We start from the raw sequence: 25862 nt of genomic DNA, 5'->3' as shown, positions 1-25862 counted from the left end.
TAGACAAGACCGCTGTCACAGTGGTCTCAGCAGTCCCATAGGAAATGCTGCAGTGACCTGTGATAGATACTATCACTGGTCACTGCAGCTTAGTAAACATAGAAGGGGAAAGGGCTCTCCCTGTAATATCAGCACTGATCACTGGCATCACATTTTAACTATGAGTATGAAGACAGCAGAGCTGAAGAACTCACACTGCTGTGTCCTCGCTGATAGATTATACAAGGGTGTGCTATTTCCCATAGCCTTCAGTTTCACATTTTTACACTTAAAAATATCAAAATTGGTAAAAGGCAGAAACTACATATAAACAAAAGTGTGTAAACTAATATTAAAGCTTCATCCATACTAAGTTTCATGAGTAACTACTTTTTGTCATTTATTAGTGAACTTTTAGGCAACGAAAGTTCTCCTTTAGTTTTAAAACTGATGTGGCTGAAAACATTTTGCTAATGCCGCTATTCATGCAGATTGGTTATAGTGCATACATTCCAAATTTAAAATGCTGGAATCAAGAGAGCATAAGCGCACCAAAGTACTGGAAAGCCCCCAGTTCTACCCCTAAAATCACCACCCATTCAATACCATACAAAAGACCCGGTCTGCGGAACGATGAGACAGTTTCCTCAATTTGGGACTGCTTCTTCCTAAACTGGGACAGTTGGAAGGCATGATACTATTCCATAAGCTAGTGCAAATAAGTATTACAGGTGAAGATAAATGAAATATAATGTAACACAATTATATTTTGAAATAGGCTATATGCTGACAGAACAGTGTGAGTTGCTTCTTTTACCATAGTTTCTCTGTCCCATTAAGCGTATAATGTATGACTCAAAGTAACTGCCCATTTTGTTAGGTCACTGCACTGGGATTTAATTCTTTGTCCACTAGAATATATTAAGTGACTTTCACTTTTCTTCCATTGTATAGCTCTTGAAAATGCGTTATTTCTGCATCCATATAAGTGAACTGTGATATCTGTGTTTACTGCAACCTCCTACGTGAACTGTGTAACTTGTATTTAAAACTCAGCATTACTGGGTGTTTGTGTGTAGATATCGCTTTAATAACAAGTCTAGTTTATATAGGTAATACTAGAGTAAAAATCTAGTGAGTATTTCTTACTTGAATTTTTTGCAGACTGGCTGATGCTTCATCAATGCTCTCAGGGATATCAAAACACTTGGCAGTCGTCACTTTTGCATTTACTAGCCACTGCTGAAACTCTCGGAAGGATGTTCGGAATCGCTGCTGTAAATCCTGCTCTTTACTTTGGCAGCCCTTTGATGCTTGCAAACAAAGGCTTCAAAAAAGAAAGTCATTAAGAGAAATGAACAAGAACTGCTTTAGGGCTAGCTTCACTAATAGCAAAACATTTCTTAATATGAAGCTGATTAATGAATCAATGAATATACAAACAAGCCTGCACACAGTAGGCTGGGTGGAGAGGGGGTATAGAAGGGTCTGAACTGGACTCTCCTCTTCTAGAGAAGTAATGTTTAAAATATTAGGAAAAACTGATGCGCTACAACCAGGGGCGGATCTAGGAAATTATTATACCCCGGGCGATGTAGGGGGGGGCGATTTAGGCCCTGCCCCCTTTCTGACTTCTAAGGCTGCCGGCGGCTGCACAGTATGTGCAGGTCCGTTCAGCAGTGACAGTGTGCTGCTCTGATTGTGTTTAAAACACAATCAGAGCAGCCGGGCAGCACACTGCCCCTGCTAAGGGAGGCGATCGCCCCGATCGCCCACCCCCCCCTGGATCCGCCACTGGCTACAACTTTTAGCACTCCACAAGCACTGGTTCTGTCTCTCGCGCTATGTGTACCTTGCCATAGCCAGATGATATATATTAAATATAACGCTTGTTATGAACACTATGGGCCTCTGAGTGATTAAGGAGAGCAAAGCATAAAAAGGAGTAACTTTGCACCTTGGCAAAACCATGTTGCATTTGAGGGGTGGGGGGCAATTTTAAAATGTAGCAACATATTTATAGTTGGGGCAGGGCATGTCCTAGATCAACTTTATATTTCAGTTTAAGAATAAAGGTATCAATTATTTGTGTGCTACATGAAAAAGTAGCAGTATTTTCCTTATAACCAAAAAAATAAACTAATTTGCACCCCTTGTATTGTAACATGGTTTGCCCAGGAGCAAACTTACTACTTTTTTTTTGCTTTTCTCTCCTTAATGACTCAGGCCCCATATGTACTGTTTTTATAGGCATTAAACATAAATAGACATAAAAGATATATATATTTCTGCAAATCAAATGACATTCCTCCCTATAGGCCTCACCTAAAATGGGTGTGGCACTGGCAGATTGTGACAATGATTGGGTAGATTGGGTGGTGACTAGGGATGTGCACCGGCCACTTTTGGTGTCTCGTGTTTTGTGTTCGGATTTTCGTGATGTTTTGGGTTCGGATTTGTTTCGCAAAACACCTGTCGAAAGGTTTTGGTTCGGATTTAAGGTTTTGGATTCGGATTTATTTTGAAAAAAGCATAAAAAGTTCCAAAATCAAGTTTTTGGGCTTATTTTCACTCCTACGCTATTATTAACCTCAATAACATTCAATAACAATCATTTACACTAATTTCCAGTCTATTCTGAACACCCTCACACCTCACAATATTGTTTTTAGTCCAAAACGTTTCACCGAGGTAGCTTTCTGGACTGCATAGTGGAGTGGTCCCGGTACCCAATTTGGTACAGGGGCCACAATATATCACCCTCAACTGGTCTCAATTCCACCAAAAAAGTATCTGGACTGCGTAGTGGAGTGGTCCCCACAATATAAAAAAACACTCAACTGGTCTGAATTCCACCAAAAAAGTATCTGGACTGCGTAGTGGAGTGGTCCCCACAATATAATAAAAAATCCCTCAACTGGTCTGAATTCCACCAAAAAAAGTATATGGACTGCGTAGTGGAGTGGTCCCCACAATATAATAAAAAAAACCTCAACTGGTCTGAATTCCACCAAAAAAGTATCTGGACTGCGTAGTGGAGTGGTCCCCACAATATAATAATAAAAAAACAATTGTTCTGAATTCCACCAAACAAGTATCTGGACTGCGTAGTGGAGTGGCCCCGGTACCCAATTTGATACCGGGGCAACAATATAATTAAAAAAAACCTCAATTGTTCTGAATTCCACCAAACAAGTATCTGGACTGCGTAGTGGAGTGGTCCCCACAATATAATAAAAAATCCCTCAACTGGTCTGAATTCCACCAAAAAAGTATCTGGACTGCGTAGTGGAATGGCCCCGGTACCCAATTTGGTACCAGGGCCACAATATAATAATAAAACCCTCAACTGGTCTGAATTCCAGTGCACAGATGGCGGACACCGGATGGACGTCTAAAACCAACATAGCAGTTAAGGGCGCAGTTCCTCTTTTTTGTGACTGCACAAACAATTAACGTAGTAATAGAAATTAGTTTTGGGTTTTTTTAAATATAGAAAGAAAAAAGGTAGTACTAGAAATGGCAGTTATTTTATTTTTTTTAAATAGAGAAAGAAAGAAGGTAGTAATAGAAATGGCAGTTATTCGAATCCCCAGGAGAGTCTAAGTGGGGTGAGTCACAGAGAGATTATTTCCCTCAGTTTCTCTAACAGGTTGTCAGTGTTGTGCCTCTTCTTAAAACCTGTGATACATAACTACACACTCAGCAAAGCTTTTCCAAATTATCTGCGGCACAGGAGTGTACCACTGGACTGTACTTTAATAGCAGTACCTATTATTTTTGGTACAGCAACAGTGAATGATCGTAGTTAGACTTTTAAATAGCAGTACAAGCTAGATTTTTTAAAATTTTGTTATATTTTTTTCCAATTATTTTTGGAAATGTTTTTATTATTTTTTTAAAAAAAAATTTAAATTAATTTTTTATAATTTTTTTTAGAAACTTAAATTTGTTTTTTTAGAACTTTTGGATAACTTGGAAATAACAATGCCCTTAGCAGAACAGACCACAGGACACAGGAAATACAGAAAGAAAGAAGGTAGCAATAGAAATGGCAGTTCCTCTTTTTTGGAACTGCACAAACAGTGATGAAAATGAAGGTGGAGCTGGTGGCATGTCACGGTGCTCTTCAGAGGACAATCTCCTGACCAGCAGGTCTTTGCACCGCTGTAGACTTGTGTCCGCCGGAAACAGAGACACAACATACGCTTTAAACCGAGGATCGAGAACGGTGGCCAGAATGTATTCCTCTGACTTTAAAAGACTGACCACCCTCGGATCCTGGCAAAGCGTACGAAGGGCTTCATCCACAAGAGCTACATGCTTGGTGGAATCGCAATGGTGTACCAGCTCCTCCCTCACTTTCTCCAGCTGCTTCTGCAAAAGCCTGATCAGGGGAATCACCTGACTCAAGCTAGCAGTGTCGGAACTGACTTCTCGTGTGGCAAGTTCAAATGGCTGCAGAACCTTGCACAACACGGAAATCATTCTCCAGTGCGCTTGACTCAGGCGCATCCCCACTCCTTTTCCTATGTCGTAGGTGGCTGTGTAGGCTTGAATGGCCTTTTGATGCTCCTCCATCCTCTGCAGCATATAGAGGGTGGAGTTCTAGCACGTCACTACCTCTTGTTAGGTTAGATTGCAAGGCTTGTAAATACTTTGAAGATAAAAAAAGCAGGCTGCACAGACTGTGGAGCTAGAAAGTGAAATTAAATGGACCATGTTACTTTGGTGGCTATCTATGCCCCCCCGCCCTACACTTGTAGTTGAATATAAAAAAAAGCAGCCTGCATAGACTGTAGAACTAGAAATTCAAATATACAAAGAAATGGACAAAGGCAGTTTGGTATTTGTCTGCATCAGATCCCCTCTCCACTAGGAGTTAAATAGAAAACTATTCAGCCGTTATATAATCTAGAATATAAATAGAAATTGAGAAAGGCAATTTGGTATCTGTCTGCATCATAATCATCAACATCCTCCTCAGCGCCAGCTACATCAATATCATCCTCCCGGTGTACAACATTCACACCTTCATTAGCCAAATCTGTAACTGGACTGTGGGTGATCCTTCCAGCATATGCAGAGGGCGTGCTGCAAATGGTGGAAGAAGCCACCTCTTCCCGTACAGTGATGGGAAGGTCAGGCTTCGCAACCACCAACACCCTTGGACTCGCCTTGGGGATTTGTGATAATTTCTCTTTAGAAGGCAGAGTTGTTTGGTGTGTTGTTGCTCACAGCATAACTCTCTTAAATTTTTTGTAGGGGGGGGGAGGAGGGCTTAGTTCCTTGGGTGAAGCTGAACCACTAGTCATGAACACAGGCCAGGGCCTAATCCGTTCCTTGCCACTGCGTGTCGTAAATGGCATATTGGAAACTTTACGTTTCTCCTCAGATGATTTTAAGTTTCTCTTTTTGCTACTTTTACTGAACTTGGGCTTTTTGGATTTTACATGCCCTGTACTAGGAGATTGGGCATCGGGCTTGCCAGACGACGTTGATGGCATTTCATCGTCTATGTCATGACTAGTAGCAGCAGCTTCAGCATTAGGAGGAAGTGGGTCTTGATCTTTCCCTACTTTATCCTCCAAATTTTTGTTCTGCATTATATGTAGCACAAGAGAGTGTACCCCGAAGCCACACACACTCGGCAAAGCCTTTAAAAATGATATGCGGCACAGGAGAGTACCACTGGACTGGAGTTATACAGCAGTACCACTGGACTTATACTGCAGAATCAGTGAACTTTGTAATATTGCAGTACCACTGGACTTATACTGCAGAATGAGTGAACTTTGTAATATTGCAGTACCAATGGACTTATACTGCAGAATGAGTGAACTTTGTAATATTGCAGTACCACTGGACTTATACTGCAGAATGAGTGAACTTTGTAATATTGCAGTACCAATGGACTTATACTGCAAAATCAGTGAACTTTGTAATATAGCAGTACCACTAGACTTAAACTGCTGAATCAGTGAACTTTGTAATATAGCAGTACCAATGGACTTATGCTGCAGGATTGTTTTGGGATATTTTTTTTTTTTTTTTTATAATTACTTTTTTTGTAATTTTTGTTATAACTTTTTTTGAAATTTTTTATAATTTGGGAATAATGGGTAAATAACAATGCCCTTAGAAGGACAGAGCACAGGACACCACTGGACTGAACAGGACACAGCACAGGACTCAGCAGCACCACTGAACTCAGAAGGACAGAGCACAGGACACAGCACCACTGGACTGAACAGGACACAGCACAGGACCCAGCAGCACCACTGAACTCAGAAGGACAGAGCACAGGACACAGCACCACTGGACTGAACAGGACACAGCACAGGATCCAGCAGCACCACTGAACTCACAAGGACAGAGCACAGGACACAGCACCACTGGACTGAGCAGAACACAGAGCACAGCACAGCACAGCACAGAACAGAACTGAACAGCACGAGATATAGCAGGACAGAGGACCACCTAACACACCCTGCCTCTACCCTGATCAATGCCGGAGTGAAGATGGCGGCGACTAGCGGGGAATTTATAGGATCCGAGTATTGCGAGATCCGACAGCAGGATTATGACTCAGAGCCTCGGTTTCAGTTTTGCAATTGGCGGGAATACCCGGATCTGTCTCGGATCCGGCTCGGATCGGCAACGTTCGGGTGGGCTCGGATTTCAGAAATCCGAGTGCGCTCATCTCTAGTGGTGACCTAAATTGAATAATAACAGGAATATTGTGATGTATCCTAACGCTACTTTAAACAGGTTATGTAGCTAAATAAAACCAGGTATGATGCAGACTGACTCCAACGAACCACAGAACCTCTACAGGTGTAGGGACCAGAAGCTGGTGTAGCTCATGGTAAAGTTAGAGATCGCCAACATGATCATCATTAATTTATATAGCGCCAGCAAATTTCGTAGTGCCTTACAACAGAGATCTAATTAATAAAACTTATAATGAATTAGATGAATTAATTAATTAATTAATTAATGCTCTTGCAATACAATACCTGTTGTACTCCTTAATTAACGCGGAGACTTTTGTAGAATATACACTCAAATCCTTTGAAAATTTGCAGAGGTCATTTAGTTGGGTTTTCAAGTCATCTGTAACATGTTCAGCATCATTAAGAGCATTCAAGGCATCCTGTAAATGAAATATTTTATTCATATTTTGAACAGGAAAAAACAAATGGCATTTTCTTCCATTTTTTAATTTCATGCCCGGAGTCTATCTTTAGGTTTTTCTCTTTTCAGGGAAATTTCCATTTTTGGTGCTAGTTTCTCAGCTGGAATGGAAAAGTGACCGACTAAAGACTTATGTTCACTGTTGCAGATAGGCTTACACAGCCTGTGATAGGATGAACCACAATTTGTATTTAAACAGCAGTAAAATAGTTCATTTTCTGACATAGTGTCATGCTAAGTGTGGTCACAGTATTTTATTGATTTGATTTTTTAATATATGACCAGTCAATGAAGGGTTGCAAAGTACAATTGTGGGGATCAAAGTTTCACTGTTTTTGTATACTATATTGAAGATGTGAATTTTTTTGCCCCTCCACCACTTCCGTCTATCAGAATGTGCTTTTGATCAATGTAGCATAAAGCCAGCTTCCTAGCGACAACAAGTTTTGCCAAAAGGAGTAGACTCCCACAATTAGATCAAAACATGAGATTAAGAACCGTACTTTGAATTCTAATTTAATTTTACTTAGCAAAGATACACAGCTATTATATCCTTGTAATGCCTTTTATAGTGTTAACATTTTAAATGCAGTCCTGCTTATGTTTATGTATTATGCTGATATCCAATTAGTTTTCACAACATAAAGTTTTGTTTAATATTTCCTTGCTATTTATGCATTTTATTTACACAGCCCCCTGTGCATAAGTTTGTTTATGAGTGATTTATGATTGTATCTACAATATACCCTAAAATTTCACAGTCATATGTCTTTTCATTATCTCATAACCAGTTTTTCAATTTGCAAACCAAATCATTTTAAAGAACGAGTCATATGAATAGGATACAGTTCAAAACGCTAAGCTGAGAATGCAGTCAATTCAGTTACTGTGGCTTCATTGGCCCTGTCCCTGTGTATGGATCATCTAATCCATTCTGATCAATTCTGCAAAGGAAGCCTACCAAGCTGTCAGTTGCTCTGTTCCTGCTTAGAGCAGTACCTCCCTCCTAATAATGCAACCTGCTACAGAGGAGTGAAAGAGTAAGGTTGATATGGTTATTCAAGTAAAACACTCCAGCCACATCATATATATATATATATATATATATATATATATATATATATATATATCTCAACTCACTAATATACATCCTTTGACATATATTAATATAGTTAGAAGCCTTGCTTGCGCATTAAAGTGTAAAATACAATCTACGGTATTATGTGGTTATTTATATGCATATTAAAATATAGTGTCAACCAAGCTATATATCAGTTTGTACAACAATATGTTTTATGCCATTGAACATTTAAAACTTAATTTGACTAATATCTTGTACTTGGGATTTCCTGCCATAAGTCTCCCACAATCAGATAAACATTCTATGGATGTAAATACTAGAATACTGTCATTTGCTTGTAGCGGACTAAAAGCAAACAGCAAAACAACTTTTTTGCAGCAGGGAAATGAAAATAATTGGAAACGGAGCCTAGCAGAATAGAATGAATCCGGAGGGATTCATACTGGTTTAATATCTCACGGTTCAAATGCATCTTATTGAACTTAATTTATTTTTTTCTGAAATCCATGATTATATGTGCTATGCCAAATTATCATACATATATAATACATAGGAAATGAAGTAGCATGTTCGCTCTCACCTTCTCCCTGTGCCAATTGTCTACTATTTCTTTGTCGGCAGTCTTGCCTTGGCCTTGTGTCAGTTTCTGTGCCCACTTCTCCAGAAACAGACTAAAGTCCTGAACAGCATCTTCTAGCTTAGAGACCCGGGAAGTAAACTCTTGTTCTGAGATTGCCATTTGACTTAAAAGGGTCTGTAAAGTGTTCTGACTTTGACAGACACTTTCCTCCCACTGCTTCCAGTCCGCCTGCAGGCCTTGGATCTCTGCATCCATATGTTCACATCCGCTAGCAGTTGTGTTCTTCTTCACTGCAGGAGACAGGGTTTCAACTCTGCTTAGGCGTTCAGCTCCAGTCTGTCTGGAATCCATCAGCTCCTGCAATGGAAAAATCCATCTCTATAGCAACCAAAGTTGTTTTCAGCTTTTAAACAGGGCGAAACTCTGACAAAGTTTACAAAGTTATACAGCAAGAATCCACAACTGTAACTTATTATTTTCAGACAAATGAGGTGGTTTGTGCGTTTTCACAACTAAAAATTATTTTTAACCACTGAGGTTTTACTTGTTGAAAATGAAACCTTAGAAAACCAGCAGGATAAAAAAATTACTTTTGACACTAAATATATATATTTAAAAAACATGAAACATAGGTCTGCCTCTATAATACTACACGATGCAGACAGAATGTAGAATGAAATTTGCATATAGTGTGTGATCTTACAATTAATTCAGATTGCTAGTAGAACAGTTATAGATCTCTTGTGATGGGGAAGATGCACTGAAAAATATTTCTGTTTGTGGCAATGCTTTTGCCAGATTACACATAGATTGATGTGTATGTGTAAATTCGGCTGATGCTTGCTGCAGGACTGTGATTCTGCTTCATATTCCTTAACTAGCTGACTATATATACGTGGTCCTTATGTAGCAGGTGTAAAGTCCATGGGCTAGATATATTAAGCTGCGGGTTAAAAAAAGTGGGGATGTTGCCTATAGCAACCAATCATTCTAGCTATCATTTTGTAGAAAGTACTAAATAAATGAAAGCTAGAATCTGATTGGTTGCTATAGGCAACATCCCCACTTTTTCAAACCCACAGCTTAGTAAATCTAGCCCCATATGTGTGTTTGGCTTATTCATCTCTTTTATTTACTAAATTACCAGGTTTATAAACATGTCACAACAGCATATCTGTACTAAGCATGTCCCAACGCACACCTTTAGACTGTGCCAAACCACCAATTGTACAGCCAAATTTTGCCATCCTCCTTAATGTAGACACCTTCTTCATTGTGTAACTTTTGGAGACTAGAAATGTAGGAACAATGGTTGAAAAAGGGAAACATAAGCGTTCGTACTGTAGAGTCTTTGTATTAAAGTACGGTGAACCATGAAAGCAAAGAAAACAGCAGCTTCCTCCGTAAAATGGCCACAGCAAAATGTATGATGGGTTTATGACAGGAGAAATCAAATATTTTTTCTGCCATAACACGTTTAACGTTCCTTAACGCAGACTCCATAGATTAATATGGGGAATGAGAAGTTCTACAATGCATAACACTTTGAAAAGCTTTGCTTTTCACAGCCGGTTGATGTCATTTCAGGATGGCACTGCCAGTCATTTTCTATGGGATCCAGCTGAAAAATCTCCGGCTTTGCTGGATCCTTCACCCATTGAAGTGTTATACGGATGCAAATTTGGTTACATTAGGTGTACATTCTAAGGGGTCCGTGTATCAAAGCAAATATGCAGGAATGAGCACAGCATTCCCATTCTTTCCTCCATGTTTGCCTTTTGATGGCCACTTTGTTTCCTGAGGAGCTGGGCAGGACAAGGCCTCAAATGCATTGTAATAATATTAACCATTACTCTGCACTGCTTCTTTCTCTCATTCATGAACTGAAATCCTCCATCAGCCCTGAGGTAGTAGAGGGTACCTTTGCTCCATTTTGAAGCAATTGCGTTAAATGTAATACCTCATAATTACATATGGTGCCGTTCTGTGCTAAAAACATGGTGCTTGAGCTCTATGTATGTTAGAACGTAGAGCCCTAAATCTGTTAATTTAATAAATGAATCATACGGCTAAACATAATAAATCTGTCTAGTAATAACCTATCCCCTGAATAGCTTTAAATAGGAAGCCAAATCAGATTTTTTAATACTGTAAATACTTTGTTAAGTACATCATTGTTTTAGGCACCCACCTAATCTTTGACTCCACATGCAACCTCCTAGGTTTGCATAATGGTGGTGTCGACCCCGGATATATAATTTTCTCAAAGGCATGGGTGCTTTGAGGACCTCACTAATAACTTGGAGATCCCTCTCAAGACAGGTTTTATTCCTGTAACAAACCTTAATCTTTGTAATTTTCTTCTGGATGGCAGGAACATCTCCTGATGCATCAGACCAGCGGTGAAGTTCTTCTTTGGCAGAATGAAGCCAGTCGGTGAATTCATGCACTGCATCCAGGTACATCAAGTGGTCCTTCACAATGTCTTCAATGTTCCTCATCTTCTCCTGCATACACAACACATATTTTAGGTATTTCTAATTCCTTTTGCTCATATATTGATTTCATAGCCAATTAGAATTTACAACTAGAAGCCATCTTTAATATCCTCTAACCATTGCCATTTTACAGCATAGATTTACACAACTTCGCCAGGTTTAATGGTTTGTTTCTGAGTAACTTGTATATGAAAGATACTTAATATGTTAGATAAACAGAATACATTTCTTCACTTCTGTCTTCACCCAAAATGTACAGTATATTCCATAACTCTACTGAACCCCCTCCACCTACACCCCTGTCAGAGTTCATCATATCATTTATTAATGGGCTGAAACCATAAATTCACCAATAACATTTGGCCATGCTTATTTAAGTCAGATGGTATGATACAGCTTTTGTCGCATGGTGCCAACATGTGCCATATTGTACTCTTTGTCTCAAGCAAATGTCCTCCTTTACTTTATAAGAGTTATACATTGGAGCAACAATACATTTCAATTTGCAATAAGCAGTTGGGAGTCTACTTGTTCCTTATTATGAAAACAATACAATTATATATATATATATATATATATATATATATATACATATATATATATATATATATATATATATATATATATATATATATATATATATATAGTAACAATGTGCATTAAACAATTGCAATAGAAAAATTACTTTGGCAACAGTCAAGATGTCACTGAAGTGTGTTTTTAGCTCATTCTGAGCTACGTCGGAGAAGGAAGGGTCCTCGGTCTTCTGGTGTAATTCCTTTGTCTTTTCAACAAGATGATGAAGAGTTGTGGAGTGATCTTCTACATCTGACAAGATTGCTTGGATGTGGTCTAACTGGTTAAATTTTTCTTTCAGACCATTTTCCTGCTGAATGGGTTGTTCTAGCTTGTGATCCACAGACTCCAGCCACTGTTCCATCTGGCTTTTCCTTTCCATATGTTCATTCCACTGACTGATGACAGCCTCTAAACCACTGTGTTCATAACATACCGGAAAAAGCGAAAAGCAATTTAAAACTATGAGAAACGCAAATATAATGTAAATATACAGTAAATAATCCTTTAATTGAAAACATAATGTAGTAGCAACAGTAATAATAACAGACATTTAACATTTCAGAACTAAAACACATCCATACATCTGTATAAATTGTCAGAACTTTCCTGAGCAGAGTAGATTTGGCTCATAAACGAACATAAGATAAGGATCATTTAACTTTATCTGCACTTATTGTATAACAAAGTCTATTACCCATTAAAACAGTCATCATTATATTGCCCAATATTCCCAAATGGAAAATTGGGACATATTAAGCCATGTCCCCGATCTGCCTAAACACACATTTTGGTCTAGGACACAGTAGACTTTTGAGTCTGCTATGAAAAAGACAATAAGCATTGCACTTATCCATATCTGTCCATTTACATTTAAGAATTTAAGACTTACTCATTTGTGTCACATAACACACACATACAAAGTACCCAAAGTGATGAACACTGATACATCATTATCTGAATGGGGAGGAGCCAATGATATAGGGATGAATGATCTCTATGACAAATGTGTTAGTGCTATGGCTGGTGTGTGTGCAGTCAACAGGAACCCAGGGACAGACCTAAATGTTATTGGGGGAGGGGCGGATTTAGTGTCCCGCCACTTTTTCACCCTCAGCAGGGATAGGCTGCCTGCGGCAAAACACTATATACATGTGTCTGTTGGCAGAGACAGACAGACAGAGGATGCAGTGTTTAATACACAATCAAAGCAGCTGGGCAGGATTCTCTGTCTGCCCTTGCTAGGGGAGCGATTGCCCCAATTTACCCCTCTGGATGAACCAAAGTTTGGATATCTAAAACTGTTAAACATTTGTAAATTTCAGTGCACAGAATGTTGGAAGAAATGGGGAATTACAGGTAAAAATAACTTTTAACACCTTTTATTGCTATACAAACTGACATTGTGTAATAGCTGAACAATATTAATCACATTCTGGAAACGTATTGGAATGAATATATAAATAGAACAATAATACCTTACCTGAGACACCTAGTGGCTGTGCTGTTGACTGTCCCACACACATCCTTTAATGTTTGCAGCTGCATCTGTATAACCATCTGTCCATCCATGTTACTGCTCTTAAGAGCCTGCTCACCTTTTCCAATGGCTAAGTTCAGCTTGACCTCACCTTCACCTTTAACCAGGACCATTTCCTAAGAAAGAGCAGACATATTTTAAAGGACTTTTTCACTTTAGATAATATTATGCCCAAATTCCGCCCTTTCCTTCCAATGGGACCTCAATGACAGCCACGACCTGGGGCGATCACCACTGGTTGCTTTGAGCATGGTCCCGGCAATCATACATTCAGAGTGCCATATTATTCATTTTCTGGAAATTCCCGCTCAGTTAATGATACATGGGTGGAACCTTCAACACAGACGGATACACAGGTCAAGACAGGTAACTTGCCTCAGTCACTAGGAAGTTGTGGACAGTTACATTCATTCTAACAGATGAATCCACCTACCTAACAATATTTTTGCTGCTTCTATAGATCTGGTATAAAAATGGTTAGTGAAGCACACAGTACCACATTTACAGTTTTGCACATATTGATTATGTCATATGTATAATTTGTTACAGTAAGTGTTCTTATTGTAACTCGTCAATTTCTGTATGAAAAAATAAAAGTCAAATGAAAGATATTAAAAAAAATGAGGATCTGGATCTTGGGAACAGTAAGTAAGCCTGGGATTGGATCACCACCATTCTTGTATATTGGCATAGGGTGCGCCAGGAATAAAAATAAAAAATAATAATACTTTCTTGACTTTAATATTCTGCAATTTTACATGGGACAACTAAAAACCTTCGACAAAAGGATACTGATTCACCTAGGACTACTGTTTACACCTGCTGCATGGCTGTATAAGAGATTGAGTTGTTATTCAAACGCACTGTTCCTCTCCCGCTCTGCCTTCCATAACGCTACTTGCTGTTCTGACAGAGGAACACAGGCGGGTAGCCTGTTCAAGAAATGGGAAGTCATGGTAACAAGAGATAACCTACCTGAACTACTGAACAGCCATGATTGGCTCCACACTGGTGTGTAATATTAATTAGCACAGTGTGCAAATATTATTGCCAATTTGAATCTGTTTGTCACACTATCAGTAACTGTTTGCGACAGTGTCAATGTCAGTTTAGTGTCAATCTGAATGCATATGTTTCAGTGACAATGTACCTGGCTATGTCAGTGTTAGCCTATGTTAGTCAGTCTGTGTGCAAATGTTTCAGTTAGTATGTGTTTTAATGTGCGTATTATAAGGGATACCGCACCCACTATTGAAATATCATTGGTGCCTACAACCAAGCCGAGAGTTTAAATTGCCACACTGCTACATTAAATTCAAATTGATTGTACTTTACATTTCATTCTTCCTGTCTACAGTGTGACTTGCAATTTCATAAGTCTATTAATGCTAAAATCCATATATTTTGTTCACAATATTTAAATCTTCACCTGAACCTGTTGTAGACGTTTCTCAAGTGCACTTTTACTACCCACAGTACTCTCAGTGGTGGACAACCTGTCTTGCATATCTTTCAACCATGACCATGTACTCTGTAAAGCTTCCTCAAAAATCTGATGGTCTTGAAGAGCCGCCTGGCAGACACGGAGCTTCTCCTTTATCATTTTCACCATGTTCTGGTAATTTGTGAGAAGCTGAGAGGACAGGCGAACTTCTTGGCCATCACCACGTCCATCTTCATGTAGTGCTTGAGCTCGCTGACAAAGTTTCTCAAGTGATTCCCTAAAACACGGAGTTGATTAGCAATGTAAGAATATGTACGTAATAAATGCACAATATGACATGGTAGAACAATACATAAATTACCTATGTACACAATAGAGAATTAAAACTTCCCTGCTACATTATGGTGTGAATATGCTATACAGTGGCAACCTTGTGGTTAGCTATTGTAGCCTTAATTTAATCTTTTCTGGGTGTCCCCCTGGCTATAGACCCCAATATAAAACTGTTAGACCTGACCCCATAGATGGACACTTCTCATGAGGTTTCACTGTTCCTATGGCAAGTTTCCTTTAATTGCCTTTACATGGAAACAATAAGGCCACAAATGTAGCATTATCCCTTATAAATCAGGCCCTACCATTTCATAAAACATATATCGACAAAGAATGTCCCCATAATTGTTTCAGTGTGTGGAAAATGTAGAATGAGGACACAAAAACTAATCCAAGAAGGATATATATAGACGGCTCTGGCATTGCTTCCTCTTTTGTTCCCCGAGTCCCTTTGCCAATATACTCCAGCTGTCTCCTCTGTCTAGATGTCTACTTAACATGGATATTTATAATGCTTATGTTGAAACATAAGCATCAACATTGTTTTGGTTTTGCCTATTGCTATTATTTTGTATTTGTATTATGTATTTGTATTACGGTATTATATTACAAATTGCTTTTTCTTAGTATTTGATATTTTCTTGTAATAACAACAATTGATTTTTCTTGTACAACTTTTTTTAAGTTATTTTTTAGTACAACCACATGAAACCACATCTTAAAATGTAAACCCTAAACTCACTTGCAATGTTACTCACGTTCAGGAGCGTAGCCTACACTATTCACTTGCATTTAGCACAAGTGAACACACTGGGGAAGACTAGGCAACCTCTAATGAGTAAAAATGGGTATAAAGCCTAACTCTATGAAACAACAGACAAAATACAAAAAAAAATATTAAAAATAAAGAAAGCTGCGGAAATTTTACTGCAATGCCTCCAAACAGTCTCACAAATGTCTCCTTCATGCATATAAATGTTACATTACACTCATCACAGACAATACAAAATGATCACTATCAGGATCTGTATAGTTATTTACCGTGCAGCCAGTAACTCCTCCAAGTACATTTCCACTTTATGCATCTCACTTTTCTTCTCAGGAATGTGTTGCTTGCTCTCACCAAGATTTTCTGTCCTTATCCGCTCCTCAACCTCATGAATCCACAAACTTAACTTCTTGTGTTGGTCTTCAAAGCTGAAAGTGTACAGATAGTTGTATGTATTATATTGTGCATTCCCATGAGCTTTGCATGTTGTTGGGCAACGTCAAATAGTCACAATTGACCAAATATTTTTCCCATTGTCAAATGCTGTTGTCATAAATAAAACCTTCTACATCTATCTCATGTTCCCACAAGTTTAAGGGAAGCCCTTAAAAACTATTGTGCAAACTTTTGTGGGTCTGGCTGCAAATGTGTATGATGAAAAAAACAATCAAAACAACACTTCATAGGCCTGTGAGAGACCCCGGAGCGAGGGTGTGGTGGGAGGGCAGAAAGGGGGCTGGGCACAGTGATTCACATAATTTTGGCCCTGCCCTCGGCAACAAAATGACAATTTCGTCGTGGGCCGGGGCCAAAATAACGCGTTTCACAGTGAATCGCGTTATTTCGCCTCCCGACGGGCATGTTGCAGGAGGCTTGCCTGCTCTTCCAGGAGACCTAGCCAGAATTCTGGAGTCTCCTGGACATTCCGGGAGAGTGGGAAAATATGTATTAAAGGAATGAGAGTAAGGGTCATCCCAACTGTCTTTACTACATATGTTATGTTTGTGTGCTTGCCAGATTTTTACATTGGTAGAAACGTATCTACAAATCCAATTACCTGTACAATGTACAAATGGAAGATGCAAAAGGCATTCTATTGAAAGTATAGCCTGAGGCTTGGTTTCCACAGTCTCCAAGGACATGTATAAAACAAGCGCTTTTGCGCTTCGAGAAAATTTTAATGTGTCCGTCTGCAATCCAGGGAATGCTCCCCGAACCTTTCCCAGCCCTTGTTACTCATCTGAATAATCTCCTCTTTCAAAACTATTGTTTTTGCATTTGGGGACCTAATTATGTGTAATCATGTGCCTAGTCCAAATTCAGCATGGAATGCCCTGATTCGCAGAGCTTCTACTATCAGAGGATGCAACATTTTGTACCTCTGCACATTCTATCATCATAGCTCCAAATCCCTGCATTACAACATAGGCACATGACGTGACAAAAGAGGCCCACAATTACCATTTTCATGATAATATTAAGTCTATTACAAGTGCATGCCACAGTACAACAGTCAAGGTACTCACCTGCCAAGCTCGGAGACACAGTCTTCTAGAGCCTGCTTGTCCTTGAGACACTGCTTCTTGAAACTCTGAAACTCTTTCTCGGCTTTTGATATTTTGTCCTGAATACTGAGCACAACTGGCTTTGGCAAACAAAAGTAAAGTTTCTCTCCTTCCTCTGTGGCAGCATCTAATTTGCTCTGACCTTCACAGACTGAGTCCAGCACATTCTGCATTAAATGCAAAGAACATTTTATCATATAGAAAATTAACATTGATTAATGTACAAGCAAACTGCTGAAAATTGTAGATCAACCTCCATGATCAATATCTTACAACAGGTTTGACAACCTGTGGCTTTCCAGTTGCCGTAGAACTACAAGTTCCAGCATGTCAAGTCAGATAAGATAGATAATGATGGGACTTGTAGCTCTATGAAGCTGAAGATCTGCAAGGTGCTTACCTTTGCCTTACTGATAGTACACCCGAGCAGACACAAGATATCTGATAAAAATTTGCATTGCATAAAACTGCTTACATAAAGATTCACAGAATAATTAAAAATTAAATTATACTTTGCTTTTTGGTATATATTTTACCTGTAAATGTTGTATTTTGGCTTCCAAAGTTTTGCTGTCACCAGACCAATCAGAAGAGCCTTTAACCCCTCTTTTTATTTCTTCAAACCATTCTTCAAATTCATTAATGGATTCTATGTTAAAAACAGAGAAAAGAATAAAAAAAAAATATATATATATATATATATATATATATATATATATATATATATATATACTAGAATAGATATAAGCACCAGAAACCATATTTAAAGAGTATCACATTTATTTATTTTTTGCAATATGTAAGTGCAAAAAATTAGAAATTTCTATACTCACTCTATCCAGGAGAGAGCACTACAAAACAATGGGTAAGATGGAAATCGTAAAAACGTATTGCCTACTATCCCTCTTCTTCATTTATTTCAACTTTTTTCTCCTACAATAATGTCTTAAAATAATCATGAGAGTAATGGAGACATAGGGACTGTGTTTATTGCATGTGTCACTTTTATATGTCATTATTACATTGGTAGGAATGCTCCTAAGTACACAGTTAGGTGAACATAGAGGCTGACACTTGGAATCCACCACCTCTAGGGACACAGAGAAATCCTTTTGCCATCTTTTTGCCACCAATAGAGGAACACATCTCTAAGTGCGGTTTCTCTTCTCATTTAAAAAATATTATCCCACCATTGTAATTCTTGTTTTTAAGACATGAATACCTATATTTAGCAATACATTGTTATTACTGCTACTAATGGGTATCTTACTGGGCTGTTAGCTCTCGCTTGGCATTATTACTAATATATCAAATGTTGTAACATTATCTGATATGTTGGATCTTGATGGGCATTACCATTCTCAGATCTGGATGGCTATTTTAACTTGCTGGGCATTATCAAACGCTTATTATATCTTGATGATCATTCTTATATTAGATTTTGCTTATGGCATACAATGTTTTCATTTTGGATTTTTCTTGCTCTTGACCTCAGAGTCTAAATGGAAGCCCTCCATGTGCACTGGCACAAGCCAATGGCACTGATGCTGATTTGTTCAGTGATGCTGATTTGTGACATTATTAGCTGGCACATGTGACCAGTCAAACACGTGCATTTTTTTATTCTTTTGTTTTATAGGGAGACTTATATCTGTAAGAACAAATGATTAATCAGTCAGTAAATTACATTGTGTTTAGATGCTATATTACTGTAGTATTCATAATGAAAGTGCTTAAATGGTACATGAGGGTAACAACAGTGGCATTAAAAGACTAGAAAGAAGTGTTGTCATTTATAATGGCCTACGGAAGCACAGTATATAAATAAAGCTATGGTGTGGGTATGAGTTAGGAGAACAAATTTGTTTCATCTGTTTCTAAGCTAGCTATATACCAGTTCACATTTACCATTGAATCGTCTTTCCAACGTCTCCTGAAGAGCGGCTTGTGTTTTAAAGCAGAGCTGGTTTGTGGCTTCATACTTCTTTATTAGAGCTGTCACTGCTGCACCAATAACTTCAAGTTCCGTGGAGCGAAATTGCCGACAGAGGCTGTTGAGGTTCTCTTGTGTGGTATCAATGCTGGTTTGTTGGGTTTGAAGTTCTTTTTGCATTTCCTATATTAGAATATAATTAGATATGTTGTGTAGTTAAATAATGCAAGTCTGTTATTTGTTTGAATGATGCATATTAAAAAATATCTCACATGTTGTGATGTTGTTATTTTAAACAGAAATAAATAATAATAAATGAATAATTTCAGAGCACAGAATGTGCACCTCCACCTTAACAATATCGAACTGGATTTTGAATTTTAACACCAAAGCGGCCTTACATGCCCAACAGTTGTCACTTCAGCTGCTCATATCCAATCAGATGGGACCCTCTAAGCTCACTAAACACTTCCCTGCTTCTGGCCAAACACTGTCTAATCCAGCGCTTGTCATATAACACCACTGAGATGTACAACATCTTTAATCAGTATAAACAAATTGAGCAAAAAGGACAAAAAAGCATTAAAAACCAAATGTGTGACGATTTTAAATTAGCAGCTACCTATAAGCAATGACACACTATCATTTTTTTTTAAAGATTATTTTTCTAATTTTTCTCATAGGTAATTGTCCAACGATTTAACTTATCTAAGAAAACATTGTACCTTCAGTTTTTTCATGTCTTCGGGTTCATGGCTGTTTGTATATTTCAAAACTGATTCTTCAACCTTATTCAACCAGTCGGTCATCTGGTCAATGAACGTTTCCAGCTGCATTTTCTGAGTATTAAAATCATTTAACGTTCCCCAAGCCACTTGAGACACTTCTTTAGCATGCTCCAATTTCTGCCTTAAAGCTACTTCCATGAACTATAACCAAACATAAATAGCACCAAAGTTACAGCTGAACTGTATGACTTTATTTACTAAAACACAAGGACAATACAAGCTGTGCCCTCTGCTGGGGTAACATGGATTTTACATGAGACACCACAAAGCACATCAAATAATACCGGTGGTAGTGATTATTTTGTTATATACTATGTCTATATTTTAATCCTTGTCGGCCTTACAGTTATCAGATTTTTGAGGTCGGTGTAAGTGTTGTCGGCTTTATTGCTGACGGAATAACGTACTCCACCCAATAACCCCAATTATGCCAGAAGTGATCCGGACAGCAGTAAAGGCTCAGTTGTTGCAGGCTTAATAATGTGATCTGGAAAAATAATGTACAGACCTTTTAAGGAACTAGGTCTATTTTGACCCTGAAGGTATCATGCTGTCCACTGCTGTTTTAATGTGACTGGGTGACTGTTCAGTGACTGTTCAGAAGTTACACTAGAACACATCATTAATATCCTACTTACAAAATCATGTAACATGCATAAAAAATATAACTAGAAACAAACGTTTCTTAATTTAGCACATATTTGTATAACATTGTGTAAACTCTTAAACAGAAAAGTAATTTGCAGTACTGTGATTGCTTTTATTATTATGTCATGTGTTTATTTTTACAGCTGGACTTGCCAGATAGGATAAGACACACTGCAATGTTAAACATTTCAGGTTTAAAAAGCAATTTTGTTATAATATCAACATTTAATTAGTAAAATGTACCTGTAGCTCTGCTGGGGGCTCCTGGCTCTTGGTCAGTTCTTTGAGTTCATAAACCTTGGAGTGAAATTCTTCCAACTTCTGTCCTTTATTTGTGACTTCAGCCTGAATTGTCCAGGGGAAGATAATGGCGAACAAAGTTTAAGAAAAGAGTACAACGTTAAACAGTTTTCCAGAAATCCCTTGATTCCAGGCCAAACCACATTCCCCAGTTTGGAGTACGCAAACGAATAAGAATTTTTCCAGCACGTTAAATTCTGTGCCTTAAGTCTGTAAACTTATTATTCCTCTTATGGTACAATTTCCAGGAACCAAGTCACATAGGGGGATTAAGTCACACATTTGTTAATTAATTAATGTTGAGTGCTTTGGCAAGATCCTGTGTCTGCCCCTGAGATGCAGCAAAGTGTATAGTCAAAGAAAGCTGCCATGAGAGCTATTAAAAACTGTGAAATCAGAGTACTATTAAAAGGATAGGTCAAGACCTGATTTCTGCAACTCTGAGATGGTGCAAAAGTCCTTTTGCAGAACTGATATGGATGTGTGTCCTAAAGTGTACTCTGATCACTCCTATATCTCATTTTAATAATCTAAATTTTGCACTGTCTCCGCAAAACTCTCTGTTTTTAGTAAGTTACGCCCTGATACTGCCCACCTCCTCTCAGTGATCCTTGGCAAACACTGCCACCTTTAGTGGAATCTAGTTGCACCTTTGTGAGTCATGGACACCAAAAGGAATTTTATGCTGTGCCTTGGTCATTTTGCTCTCTGTAAAGGACCTCCAGTGAAGGTAGCTATTTTGAAGACTGAATCAATTTTAATGTGAATGTAGCCTATGTTATAATTAGAAACTATTGCCTTCACTGAGACATTTATTTCATACCTACATAAAGTGGCGAAGCACAGTGGAGGCAACTATTTTGTAGGGTGACTCATAATCTATTACAATGCATCAAATCACATAAAACCAATGACTTCATGCCCCAGAGATGTTTCTAGTGAATTGATAGGTTAATCCTCATGACTATTGGTTCTGGCAGTCTCCAGTGTGTATGTGAAGGGAGCTCTTTGGCTGGTAACTACAGTGCGTCATCCATAATTTAGCCCACACCTGAAATTCCGCAAGACAAGCTTTCATTTGTTGGCTGCTATTCAAGTTGGTAATGTTCTCACTCATCTGTGAAATGGAACTGCTAGACCATCCATCAACTTCATCATTAATGCTCAAGACATCTTCCCATAAGGCCAGGCTCACTCTTAGCCTTTCCAGGTTGTCGTCTATTCTTTCCAGGACCTGTTCAGACCAGTAATTATTATTATTATTATTATTATTATTATTATTATCCAACCAAATAGCATGTAAGATGCTGAACCTGCTCTATTTCTCAGTCATAACAATACATTTGTATAAATCTGCAATGTGAGCTAGCAGATGTGTAGGAAATTAAACATACATACATTAATTGTCTTGTTCGCAATGACCACACAGTATTTTAGAACTCTGTTCTGTAGATCCTTACAATGTTGAAGAATGCGGAAGAATGTTGCTACAAATGTACAAAGTAATTCATGCACAATATACAAATTAGAAAACTTTTAACGATGTTTACAAATGGTGGTAGCAGTATTACATTTGCCATTTACAAGGTATATCTAGTATTCGGGATGGAACTATTACAATATCATTTATAATATTTTCTAAATAAGTGTTGCCCTTATTGTTTAAAAAAAATGAACTGACTAAATATATCTCAACTGTTATATAATGAGACAATTTAATAAAGGGATTAGTGTAGTGCTCTCAACCAACCAAAAGTGTTGATGCTTTCAGGATGGAGTTTTGTTTTTTTTAAAAAAACCAACATTTTAATATTTTACAAGTATAAGAAAGATCAACCGTTTCTTATTTTTCTGTGGAAGTATGTTGTGTTTTGTATTTATGCCATATTATCCTCTGTTTACTTCTATCAAGCAATAACTTACTGTTCTATTGAAGGTGCATTATGTCACGGCTTACACCTATTTAAAGCTGACTGGGTGTCATCAGCTAATAGGTTTACTGACTGATGTCATTAATTAATAGTCTCCCGAGTCTCATAGGATAGACTCAACAGAAGTCATATTTTAAGCTGAACCAATGTCCATAACTTCTGTTTTTGTAAAGTCACTAGTTCCTAGTGTACTAATTGCTATATTCTGATTTATATAAGTCCAGCTTAAACATGTCAGCCTCCCTTATGTGTAGGCAACAGGTATACTTCATAATTACAACAGATAATGGTCAGTAAACACAGCAACGTCTATACAATTGCTGACGCACCTGTGGAAGATAATTCAATATATATCGTTAACAAGACATAGATGCTGCTTTGCTTAATTAGATCGTTGCAGCAATTATTTATTTTAAAATCACTGAAGTATATCATAATACACATCATTAATAAATATGACTGCTGTTTATCCTGAATTGTGTGCTCTTGAATACATAAATAATAAAAATGCGAGGCAGATAAATCATACTGGCAGAATTACGTATGTAATTATTCGTTTTGTGAGTCTCTGAACAAAAACTGAAGAGCAAGTCAATTAAAATGTAATAAACTAGCACAGGCATCTTACGTCAAGCCACTGATCCACATAGTAGTCCATATCTTTTTTCACCGATCTTGAGTCACAGCCATGAATCCTCTTCAGCTCCACTAGTAAATGTTTCCCTTTGTTAGTAAATTCATCCAGGTCTTTCTGCTTCTGATTCAGTTCATTCTTGGTAGATTCATGCTGGATAACAAGGTGATTTAAATTAGCCATCACAATCTCATTTATCCAAGGTATTGCAGTAACATACTTTGAGATCTTCTCTTAGACATGAAAAACAAAATGTCTAGACAACCAAGAGCATGAATTAGATAACTGACATGTTGGCCATGTAGGTCAAGTTTAAATGCCTACTGGGCTCAACTTCTCCATCTTTCTGGCTATGTGCTACACATAGTCAAACAACAGAGATCATATTCTTCGTAAATTAATCCAGAACTCAGTAGTTGACAGACTGTACAAAGGAATAAATAATAATAAGCCAAGGTAATATAAAACATATTTAGAAATGAAAAAAAAAAAAGCAAAGCAAAACAGTTGAATTCTAAGTATTGTCTATCATCTTTTGAGAGGTGGACTAATTTATCAGACTCTAGTCAATAGACAATATTTATAAGACTCTTTACCAAAAAATTAACACTGGATTATTAAGGTAAAAACATTACATTTGAGATGTTACCCTTACTTTTGCTATGGTACGACGAATGTCTTCCTGGTCTTTTAAAGTTGATTTTATTGAGATCATATTTTCCGCATTTTCTATGACTTTAGTTATAGTGGACTTCAGTTGTTCATAATCTCTTATTAGTTCAATAAGAAACAAACATTGCTCTTGACTGAAACAAGAAAAACAAATCATTTACTCAAATATTTGTACATACATGCTGAAAATTACTTTGTTAAAATGTCAGTACTTCTATTGGTTGCTGATATTGTATTGTGTAATAAAGCTTACCTGCCAACATTCCCAATTGGAAAATACGGCTAAATTAGACCATGTTCTGATCCACCACCCAAAATGTTAGAAATTGGGACTATTGGTAGGTATTATATAATTAGTGGCATAGTGTATAATGTTATTATTTCTGCATGTTTTGTAAAATTATTATCAGGATTTTGTGACTCTTCTTTTTACGCCACACTTGTACGGATACCTGATGAAATATCCACAGTAAATAAAAACTATCAATAGCATATTTACTAAACACAGAGTGGTCATTCATTCTGACTACTACAACCTTTTAGTCAAAATTATCTTTTAATGAAGGATTATATTGCTAGCTACAGTTATGATGCCTATAAAACTACTGTTTGAGTCTGGGTGAAGCGCAACTTAGGTAACTTAATGTAATGTCTGAGCAATCAAGGAGTTATACAAAAGTGTAATTTATAAATAGCAAAACTGTAAATCCACAGCACAAATAGTTTTGTGATGCAAAGCTCCTATTTTTGTGCAAGTGCCCCTAGTTTTTGGGGGAGCACATGGATTTGCAGGCCTAGATGGTGGCATCTGTAGAGGGGGGTGGGGCATCAAATGTTTGTACCAGCTGATGGGAGGAGATTGGCGAAAAAAGGGCATTCCTGTCAAATACAGACTAGGTGCAAGAGTATGCCTAATTTAATAAGATTAAATTAGATAAAGCAGTAGAACGGGTAGAGTATAGCGTCAACCCCTGCCTTTTTGGATGGCGCACAGCAATATTTGCACCACAAAAAAGCCTTAAGTACTCAACCACCCAGTGTTGACACTGCTGCAGTTGGAGGCAGTGCAGTCGCTATGGGGCCAGGAGGTGAGGGCAATGCTGGTCCACATGCTCACAAGACCCCCGCTCTGTTGTTCTGGGCATGCACTGGAGCCGGTACATGTGCAGTAAAGCCCTGTTTGGACTTTCAGTTGTTGAGGATTGGCCTCAACAGAATCGTGAAAACTCTCCCAATTTTGCTTCGTGGCCCAGCAATGGAATGTTACGCCCCTGCAGCCACCTATCAAGTTGCAGACATTTGGTCTAATCCGATACTTAAAATAGGACACATTTTGCACCTTCCAGTTGCACTTGTATAGGAAAGTGCATTTCAACTAATGTAATAAAAAGCTT

The 25862-nt window shown here is 37.9% G+C and overlaps 1 protein-coding gene across 1 annotated transcript in view; it reads right to left on the bottom strand.

Moving 5' to 3' along the window:
• SYNE1 (spectrin repeat containing nuclear envelope protein 1) overlaps positions 1–25862 on the bottom strand; it is a 334503-nt gene that overhangs the window by 189639 nt on the left and 119002 nt on the right. The window contains exons 41-56 of the mRNA XM_075203581.1: positions 24452–24602; positions 23791–23949; positions 22283–22465; positions 21175–21276; positions 20221–20424; positions 19471–19678; positions 18099–18211; positions 17524–17729; positions 16270–16425; positions 14881–15172; positions 13395–13567; positions 12021–12330; positions 11180–11344; positions 8838–9194; positions 6999–7135; positions 1129–1306 (exon numbers count right to left, since the gene is read on the bottom strand). Of these exons, the coding sequence (XP_075059682.1) occupies positions 1129–1306; positions 6999–7135; positions 8838–9194; positions 11180–11344; positions 12021–12330; positions 13395–13567; positions 14881–15172; positions 16270–16425; positions 17524–17729; positions 18099–18211; positions 19471–19678; positions 20221–20424; positions 21175–21276; positions 22283–22465; positions 23791–23949; positions 24452–24602 (3094 nt within the window). The remainder of the gene's footprint in view (positions 1–1128; positions 1307–6998; positions 7136–8837; positions 9195–11179; positions 11345–12020; positions 12331–13394; positions 13568–14880; positions 15173–16269; positions 16426–17523; positions 17730–18098; positions 18212–19470; positions 19679–20220; positions 20425–21174; positions 21277–22282; positions 22466–23790; positions 23950–24451; positions 24603–25862) is intronic.

Source organism: Mixophyes fleayi, chromosome 3 (genome assembly GCF_038048845.1).
Source record: "Mixophyes fleayi isolate aMixFle1 chromosome 3, aMixFle1.hap1, whole genome shotgun sequence".
Lineage (NCBI taxonomy): Eukaryota > Metazoa > Chordata > Amphibia > Anura > Limnodynastidae > Mixophyes > Mixophyes fleayi.
This window is presented reverse-complemented; position numbering and strand designations above follow the sequence as displayed.